The sequence below is a fragment of the Schistocerca nitens genome, chromosome 8 (genome assembly GCF_023898315.1).
Source record: "Schistocerca nitens isolate TAMUIC-IGC-003100 chromosome 8, iqSchNite1.1, whole genome shotgun sequence".
Lineage (NCBI taxonomy): Eukaryota > Metazoa > Arthropoda > Insecta > Orthoptera > Acrididae > Schistocerca > Schistocerca nitens.
This window is the reverse complement of record NC_064621.1, coordinates 34,567,051-34,577,674: the sequence shown is the minus strand read 5'-3', so window position 1 is coordinate 34,577,674 and position 10,624 is coordinate 34,567,051. Positions and strand designations below refer to the sequence as shown.

General features: G+C 37.7%; 1 protein-coding gene across 3 annotated transcripts in view; it reads left to right on the top strand.

Annotated features, from left to right (window-relative positions):
* The first annotated feature begins 1,457 nt into the window (after positions 1-1,457).
* LOC126198961 (tRNA modification GTPase GTPBP3, mitochondrial) overlaps positions 1,458-10,624 on the top strand; it is a 145,501-nt gene continuing 136,334 nt past the window's right edge. For all 3 annotated transcript variants that reach the window (XM_049935611.1, XM_049935610.1, XM_049935609.1), the window contains exon 1: positions 1,458-1,744. In XM_049935611.1, coding sequence (XP_049791568.1) covers positions 1,612-1,744 — 133 coding nt within the window. In that variant the 5' untranslated portion in view covers positions 1,458-1,611. The remainder of the gene's footprint in view (positions 1,745-10,624) is intronic.

The following is a 10,624-nucleotide window of genomic DNA, read 5'->3' as shown; positions in this document are numbered from 1 at the left end:
AACTCTGTTCACTTATCTATGACCTAAAAAGTATACAAGTAACAACTGAGAGAGATTATTACTATTAACACATAGCTTCATCCAATTTTTGTTTTAGATGTAACCGATTGAAATCAGTTCTTCACTCTGAGATGGTACTAGGAAGTGGCTAACTTAACCAAAGTTCTCAGTTCTGCATGCTTTGGACCTAGAAATATCTCATTATGATGACCAGCAAAAGGAACTGCTACCATACTTTCACTCATTACTGTCATATGGCACAATCTTACATGACTATGTGGCAAAAAATAGCAGTCCCTAGTTATTCTAAAGAAAGTGCAGTCACAATACTGTGATAGCTGATGATGGAAGAACTTGCAGTAGTGTCTTCAGAAACATTAGGATACTTGCACTTGTTTTACTTTCTAACATAATATTTGGTTCATAACAAGACTGAATTAAAGGTAAACTGTAAAATCCACTAACAATACCACAGTATTTGAAGTCAAACTTACCAGATAGGCTATGAATCCCTGTCTAGAGATAAAAATTGAGCTTTACACTCTGGTGCAAAAGTCTATAACAGCCTGTTGGTAGACTTGGAAACTCAGAAACAAACTAAACTATAACTCATTGGTAACACCTGTAATTTCTAAGAATATATTGAGTTTCAAACATGTCTAACCATAAAAATATTATCTCCAACTTGTCAGAATTGATATATTACAGAACTGAGGAACTTTTTTACCTTTGTGAAAGTCTCCTTTAGGACAACGTAAATAGCTTCACATGTGTGAGGTTATGATTTGACACAATGCTTGATTCGAAACTGTAGTAGAGAATGTAGCTTCTTCTGCTGCCACGACATAAATCTTGATGTACTGTCAGCTGCTCATGTGGAGAAATTGCTCTTCTCAGACAAGTATTTTTCCCTGTTATACCAGGGTGATGAGCATAAAACGATAATTATATGTTTCCCCATCCACCTGCAAATAATTACGCCAATCGTCGGCTTCGCCCATCAAGTCGCGAAGGAAATTAATGTGTGAAAACTACGCTCCCTTAAGTTACCACTGTCTGGGTAGTTTTAATCGGTCTTTCTGTTCCTCGTTTTTTTCCCTTGGCCTGTATATCCTCCCCATAGCCCTCACAAAAAATACAATAATTCCTAGGGACACACTTCCGCCAGCAATAATCATCTAAAAGATATTGCAGTTTGGAAGAGCACCTACCAAAAGACCTCACTAAGTGACAAGTTGTCTCGACTATATCATTTATATACGTATCAGTATCAACTTAGCTTTTTTCTTAAACGCAACTATAGAATTTTCTGCTGGAAGTGTCGTAGATCTCCAGTAGACCAGTCCAACAGCGTTTCATTCTCAGACAACCGATAATAGTTTCGGAGAAAAAAGATATATTTTGGCACTATCATCTATGGAAAATACAAATCTTTGGTTTAGAATTGTAAACACTCAACACTGTACACAGTAAACATATCGCACGTGTAATACGCATTAGACGTGCTGTATTGATATGGCATCCGTGGTACAAGTGTGATGAAGAATAAAAGTAAAGAGAATTTAAGGTTACTGAGCTTCAGGTAGCACCTTGGAACTTGAATTTCCTAATATGATCGTTATCAAACGGCTTAAATTATATACAAGTAGAGGTTATTTTAGTGCGAAGACATCAAAACGATTTCTTTGCGACGACAATATTAAGGCGTCTGTAGAAAAATCTACTATTTATGCCCTCTCTTCAGGTAGGAACATTTGTATCACATATCACACGTAAATTAAGATATTGCACGATTGTAACCTAAATATTGCAAATAAATCGCCGAACGTGACTAGTTTGTGAAAATAGCTTTAGAAAAAGCAAAACACTTTTGGTTATGAATGCCCCCGTCTGCCATATTATTTGAAGTGTTGTTACTAATAAAATTAATGAAGTCTTATATTAAGAACTCCCCTTATCGCCTTTAACTGGTCTTGCTCATGCAGAATCATCATCGTTTTCACAGGCCCTCCCCCGTCCCCTCATCCACACTATAACAGAGGGAAAGCACATTCAGTGGTTCTATCCAGGACAGCAAGTATAACAACTGAGTAGAAGAACGATTCGTATTATTTTCGTTTTAGTGGTAACGCATCTTAGCTCGAATTAATGCCATCAGCGACGTGTTTATATAGAAATGTATTTCAATGTTACTTGCTTTTTATCTTTTGTATTGTGTGACATACATTTCTAAGCCAAGTCCGTAACCAAGACAGAATTTAAAATGTATATTAATGGAATTTATATGTATTAATGGAATTTATAACGTGATCCCTGTAGACAATAAGCTAGACATTAAATTTGTACGAAAGTGTTTTAAGGTAATATGACATAATTTTATATTATAAAAATACCACCACATTTGTTGAGGAGTTCACTTGCCAAATAAAATCAGTGAGCCATCGGAAATAACGCCAACTTTTCTCAATAGGCTTTCTGTCTTTACTAAAGGGAAGGACCGCAGAAGTTTCCCATTAGGGAGATACTAATTTTATCGTAGTTTCAAGTTTTATGACTATACACTGAACTGTTTTGCTGATATGTACTGGATGTTGCTAAATGTTCTCAAAGACAGAGTATTGTTTCATGGGCATTACAGAAGCGTCCGATTCCACCCGTTTGCTTTGGTCCACGACGCCATTAGTATGTTGGAAACGGCTACTTCCAGCATATACAAAATATCAAAAGGACGTCACTACATAGATAGGCCAAAAATGCGAAAAAAGAGGACACCATAATGTCTCTCTCTAAAAACAAAATGAGACTATGGGACAACCGCAAGCTAAATATACAACAATAAAGAAAACACTGCACGATCCCAAAACCCATATTATTAAAAAAAATTAAATTACAATAGTCAGCTAAGCCAACAAATCCACAGGAACTGGACATGTCCTTTGACCTATAAAGCTAAACCATAGCTTTCAAACCAGAAACCAGACCTCTAGAACTACAAAAAATGGAATTTAACATTTCCCTTGACCTATATAGCTCAACCAATGCCAATAAACCAACACCTACAACTCCGAAAAGTGGGGCGAAAATCTCAAGAACTCAAAAACACGAATATCCCATATCAACCACATCAATTAAAACAAAGCCGACCCCCCCCCCTCTCTCTCTCTCTCTCTCTCTCTCTCTCTCTCTCTCTCTCTCTCTCTCTCACACACACACACACACACACACACATACACATACAAAACAAAACAAAACAGTCTTCCAAAATACCTGCCACCCATAAACCAAGCCCTTTTCACCCAATAACACCCCCAGAAAAAAAAAAAAAAAAAAAAACAATGAACAAACATCATCTCTAAACAACCTCCCCAACCCATAACCTGCACCATAAACCCCACAACCAATACCACACCGCCCCACTCCTCAACACCCACACACACCTAAAGCCCTAAACTCACCACCCTTGGCCTGTACATCCCCCCCATAGCCATCAGAAAAAATACAATAATTCCCAGGGACACACTTCCGCCAGCAATAATCATCTAAAAGATATTGTAGTTTGGAAGAGCACCTCTTCCCCCTCCTTATAACTGATTTAAATTTCTCCCAAAAACCCGTCTGTTATGTTAGTACAAGCCTCAGTTTCATAATCCTTAAACTCAATACTGTGATTAACTACTAAATGATTATAACCCCTCTTCCCCAAACCCCTTTAAGACGAAAATGCATGAGAAATGGTAGTAATACCTTCCTCAATATATTCCTCAATCAGACCCACTAGTTCCCTTACACTACAACCCTGCAAGGCCCTAAAAACACAATCAGCACACCCACCTCTCCTTCCCCAAAATAACACCCGCCATACCCACAAACCAACCCAAGAACTGCGCCTACCATACTTCCTCTTACCAAACCGTGTTCATCAATTTCAACAACCACACCCAATCCACCCAACTTCCCACTATACCTGACATACTCGAACAAACCTCTAATCAAAAATAAAAACCAGTCTAAAACAATTCTCTCACTCTCACCAGTCTCATGTGCACAAAAAATTATAGAGCACCAATAACAAAAATAACAAGTGAGCAAGACAATCTCCGTGATAGCCAACCTAGATTTTTCCAAGGAGGTACTGCATCTTATCAACCACCAGATATTATCACACCAACAATGCCACATATGCGTGTTCCTGGTTTGAGCTGCCAGAAGTCTTGTCAACCTCATGTTGTTGCCACAAACATGACACTGAGCATATTCAGCAATACGACTGAACATCTGCAGAAAATGTATGATAGACATCATATCATCACCCATCACAGAACATAATGATACACTTGTGAACTTCACTTTCATGCCCATATCTAAAAAAAAAGTAATTAAATGAATTAGGCTTCTTTTTGTACTACAAACCCCAAACTAATAAACCTAACAAAATGCCAAGCACATAAACAAAAAAACTTAATAATTCACTGTAAATACTTCCACAATCCACCTTACCACACCAACTACCTAAACTCAAAACCATGTTAATGTGATCACAACAAAATCCCAAATGCACCCAATATGACACGTTAAACTATGAATGTACACAAGCACCATCAGAGGGCACCATCAAATACAACAACACGACATCTGTAAACACAACCACCTCAGAAACTCCACACCGTACAGACGTCACACACCACAACACCATTACCTCATGGGTCAAAGCAGACAGGTGGAATCGGATGCTGCCGTTGACCCTGTTTCATGGGTGTCACAAGCACAGAAGGTTCAGAATTTTTAATTCAAAGAAAAGTGGCAAAATGAATTTTGTCTCTCTATGTTACATATTATTATGATAGCTCTTTATGAGTTTTCATTCTTTTTGAAGCTGTGGTTGACAGTGAGAAGAATCGAAGACCTGGATTTGTCTATAAATATATGTTCACCATATAATTCTAACTGTATATAGAAATTAATAAAGCTTATAGTACAGCATCTTTCTGTGTATATCATTTAGTAGTTATACATTGCATAGAAATGTAGGGAATCGTGAACAGTGATTTCTCATTCTTCCTGTGAGCCTGTCACAGTTTCTATTATTTAAGCTGTTGTAATTTCATGGTTTTTCTTCTTACACTTATTTTCACTTTTCTGGGTTTCCCTGATTTGCTATTTTGGGTAGTAGCTAACATCAGATTATCAAAAAATCGTACATAATGTTTTTGCATGTGTAGTTTGATGAAGTTAAATTTTTAGATATAATCATAAGAATGTTGCTTCTGTTTGGATGCTATAGTGTAGTCCCTTTTTTGGTGATCAGTTTTGTTCAATGAAATCAAGATTAATGATGAGAATTGTGGTGCAATGATTAGAACAGTGGACTCACATTGAGGAGGATTCAAATCCATGTCAGATCATCCAGATTTAGATTTTCCATGGTTCCTTAAATCATTTAAAGCAGTTGCCACAGTAGTTTCTCGGAAGGATACAGGCAATCTGTATACTCATCCTTCCCTCAATCTGAACTGATACTCTGTTTCCTGTGTCCTCATTGTCAATAAGAAATTAAACCCTAATCTTCCTTCAAAATTTATGCAAATGTAGGAACAGAAATTAAGGTCTAATGATCGGTACAATGCATCGGCACATGCTTCATAACGCCTAAGACAGCAGCTTCTGAGCAGCTATACAACATAACAATGGTGCTGTCTGATAGGAATTGTCGCAAAGTAGGAATTTTTTGCTGCATAAAGGAGCCAGAAAGTAATCCATCTCGTCCAGAATCTGCAGCCAAATAGAAAGAGGAAGATGACTTCAATCTTCACAGATATCATGGTGACATTACTACTTTGGTTTGTTAAACTGCTGGTAGAGGTAAGACCCATGTGTCTGATACAAGAGATATTCATCTTAGCATGGATACTTCTTCCAGTGAAAGAATGTGTATTGTAGAAGGTGTAGAGTAGTTATGTTTATTATTCAAGCATGCCATTCCATTACAAACTGTTTCTATAATGGTATACATCCCTAGGAAAACATACTCTGTGTATTTGCGATTGTGTTAGTCAGTAAATTGCCAAACTGTGATCCCTCTCACTAATAAGCTTCCCTGTCCTTTTGTCATTTTAGGAGACCTTAGCAGTGTTGATTTGTTCTGGATCTCTATTAATGATTTCATGTGTATCTTCTTCAGCTTCATACATGACTCATTTTGCTTTTCTGTCCTTTATAAATGTGAAGCTCTTCCAATAGCCACATGTCCATGACCACCTGTAAGAGAGGAATACGGTTACCTTTATGATCAGACTATTGTCCCTAATTACCATCTTGTGGTATACTTAAGTTAGGCTACTTTGCATATTTCGTTCTTCCACGTCATGTGGGATAATATTGTGACAACTCATTGTTAGTTCAGGTATAAATAATTATTTAACCCTTTTAAGTGCCAGCTGTAGTTAGTATTAATTTATTAACCCCGTGTAGACAATATGGTGTGGACAACAGGCACATGTTGGTGTTACCATCATGTGTTGCCATCTGTAATTAACACTACAATAAAAATGACCCTTCATTATAAGTTTGTTTTGGATTTAACAGCACTTTCACTATGCTGTTCTACATGGTTTTCATCAAGATGAAAAAACTAGAGTATATTCAGTTATATAACTGTGGATGGGAAAAGGCCAGATAAGTAAAATTGGATACTATTTATAGTGACCCTTTGCCAGTTAGATATTGGTGAAACATGGTCAGACATTAGTTTTTTTATGAAGACCAGTCACAGTGCCCAGTGGGTATGGTTTCAATAGAATTCATTGAAAATGTCCATGTCACGATCCCCTCTGATCACCAAACAAAAGTGCATAAAGTAATGGAGGTAACAGAGGTGTCAATGGAAACAACAATTAATATTTATATTAATATTTATGGCGATAAAAAATTGTCTGTCCAATACATGGTATGACTACTGACTGTGGGGAATAAGCTGATGTAGATTTCAACTTCAAACCAGTATTTGGACCAATTTAAATGAGATCTTAAGGAATTTTTTGTGTCAAGTTGTCACCATCTTTAAAACTTAGATTCAGTATTATACCCTAGACATGAAGCAAAAATCAAAATAATGGGTTGCTACTCGCAGTTCTGCTCCAGAGAAAATTATGACTGTCACATAAGTCAGAAAAATAATGGTGATCACTTTTTGGGATACAAAGGGCACCATACTAATAGATTCTTAGAAGAAGCAAAATTATCACTAGACAGTGCTATAGTGAAATATTGGACCACTCCGACAAAAAATTGAGGGAGAAACTGCCACACATGGTGAAGAAGAAAATATTGTTTCATTACAGTAACACAGCAGCACATTTCACGTAGAGTTGTTGCCACAAGACTTGCATGAATTGCTGTCATACTCCCCCTTATTGACCTTATGTGGCCCCCCTAAGATTACTACTTCTTCCCAATTGAGAATGAATGTTACACAGGTAAAAAATTTTGCTCAAATTAGATTAGGTGGTCACCTTTGAAATGGAGGTATAGTTTAGAGAGCCTGACAAACCCCTGTAAGGAGACTGCATTGAAAAATAAATAATAATTAATTTTGGAAAAATGGCATTGGTCTAAAACAAGACATCAAACACAGAGAATGGTATTGGAAATGTTTACCATTTCACATTGCTGGTGAGAGAATTTAATAGAAACAATTAAATATCTCATCTGCCACATACTTGAAGAAAAAAAACTTGAAAATTGCTTAGAAAATTCCAAGAACCATAGTTTCAAGGCAGAAACTATGAATAATCTCCAACCCCCATATTTTGATCACCTAGAGATTGTAAAGATCAGATTAGACTAACCAAACCTCATACAGAAGTTGTCCAGCAGTCATGCTTCCTATGTTATATCTGTGAGTGGATCAGGAAGCAACCTTAATATCTGATGCACTAAAAAGTGCCTTCTTTCATACTGTATGGTGATTGCAGAATACAGAGATGAATTTAGATTTTCAGTGGACTTCTGGAACAATTGTTTGTGGTCCATGACAAATCATTCATCTATAAATCTTTTCTCTCGTCAAACTTTTGTTCTATACAGAATTACCCAAAGTCCATGGTAGAGATCGGAAAGCTTGTACAGCAGAGTATGTTACCAGATTCAGATTTCATAATATTTGAATGAAACAGTCCATATTTGTTTATGCCTGTGAGTTGAAGCTGCTCATTCATTTTCTCCAACAATATCTTAATGTTATACTCTCTGATCTATGTATTTGTATGCAATTTTAGTATGGCTGTGATCAGTGGTGATGCTGAATCCCAGCCATATGGCTTGGCTGTTGGCAGGAATGATTGCTTGAGAATGGGGCTACAGCCTCAAAACTATTTGCAAATTAAAAGAAGATAGATAAGTAAATAAATAAAACAAATTGTAGCTCTGATACATCTCTTTTCAAAACAAATCATAGTTTTATTATTCTGTTGTTGTTTTTTTGCCCAACTAGGGACCACGTCAAAACTGTCTTTTTTCCAAGCTTTAAGTGCTACCGAATGCCCCTGCATTTGTTCTGATGTCCCCCATCCCCTCGCCTCCCACCACCAATGTCCAGTCCGCAGCTCGTGGTCATGCGGTAGCGTTCTCGCTTCCCACGCCCGGGTTCGATTCCCGGCGGGGTCAGGGATTTTCTTTGCCTCGTGATGACTGGGTGTTGTGTGCTGTCCTTAGGTTAGATAGGTTTAAGTAGTTCTAAGTTCTAGGGGACTGATGACCATAGATGTTAAGTCCCATAGTGCTCAGAGCCATTTTTGAACCAATGTCCACAGCTCTTCCCATCACCATCCTTGACAGCCCTTCTGGAGGTGCACAACTGGTGCTGCCATTGCAGACAAAACAGAGGAGCCTGTGGTCCAGTGGCTATAAAGGCACACAATGGATGAATCTGGCAATTATCTTCATCTCTGTTGTCTCATTTCTCTTTGGAGGGATTTTTTTTTGGGGGGGGGGGGGGGTTATTTGTTCAGATTGTGCCTGAAGGTTTTAAACAAGTTATTTACATGTGTTTGTGTTTCAGAAGCCAATCTGTACCACCTGATTCTTATGAAATAGGAAGATAGTTTTTGATGCAGATTTTCTCTTATTTAGAAAGATTCCTTATTCTCTTAAGTTTTTTGGCAATTCCATTTCTGCCAAGCAACCTGTCTCAGTTCTACTTTTGGATCTATTCTGCTTCCCACCATGCATGCTTTCTCGATTTTGTGAGTGGGGCAGCCTCCTGAGCTGCTCTTCTATAGCCTCTTGTAGCTATTACCAGTTCTCCTGATTTAAAGTTTCCAACTTTTATGTGAATTCTTGATTGCTTGTCTCTGTCCAACTTATAATTTTTTCTGGGAGTTGTATTATTATATTTTTAATACTATTGTTATTCTTGTTTTGTTTTGGCCAGCTGTGAAGTATGTTGTCTCAGCCTTGCCTTCCTTTGAGCATAAGCATGAACCCTTTATTCTCGCAGGTTGCTCTGGTTTTAGGTGCCAGAGATGGCAGTCATGTGTGCATGAGGTGTGCTTCCTTGTGTGAATGAATGCTTGTGTGTTTCATTTTCCGACAAAGGCTGTGGCTTACAGCTAATGCATAAGTGTCTTCATTGCCCCTGTCCAATGTAACATTCATTGTTCCTGTCCAACTTGACATGTCATCTTTACAGTAAGTAGCAACCTAACTTTTCCTTATATTGTTAAGTGCAACTTTCTGCATTCTTTTTGTTAGCTATATCAGTTGGTGCTATTTTATTATTTAATGCTTCTAAAATTTGGTGAAGATATAAATGGCATTCTCAGTTGAGCAACCCTTCTGAAACCCAAACTGTGATTTGCTGATATTGTTGATGCTTAGGTTTGATATTATTCTAGAATACCCTATCTAAAAAAAAAAAAATTGGATCATGTGTTGTAAACACACTCAGACAGTTGGTATGTCATTTCCATTTTATTGATCTTAGATCTGAAGGGTTGTTTTCCAGTGATGTTTGACTGCATCCAGTCTCCTAGATACTTGAACTTTTCAGCTCTCTGGGCACTGGTGTGATGTTTGTTATAAACTCTGTTGTCTCGAATGAGAGCTGGAGCCATGTTGTGACCACTTTTGAGTATTGAGTTCATTGATTTGTGTTTTGTGTGTGCGCCTAGGGATCAGAAAAGACAACTAGATCAGTTGCAAAAGCTAAGAAGTCGACTGTCAGTCTAGTTCATTGTGGCCCCATTTCTCATCACGTCATTATGTAATTTGTGTGCCACTCACAGATTCTTTTTCTGCACCATACACTGAAAAGTGAAAGTGAGACTGTGTCCCCTTGCATATTTCACTTTGTGGGTGGTGCCATCAAGGTCTGTGGGATAACGGCTTTTGTTTTCTTATATTAGCCTGCTTCTTTCAGTACCCTGTGAAATAGTGTTTGCTGCTCACTCTGTAGAAGAGTGTTGTTTCCTTAAATCCTCCTTGATATTTTTCCAGTTGTGAATCATGTTGTTCCTCATCCAGGTCTGAAAGGCTTTTAAGAAGCCCTGGTATGTTGTCAAGATGAATAGTTGTTCAGGTCAGATTTATCACCATTCTGAACAGAGTTTGAATCAGGACTGATTCCTGA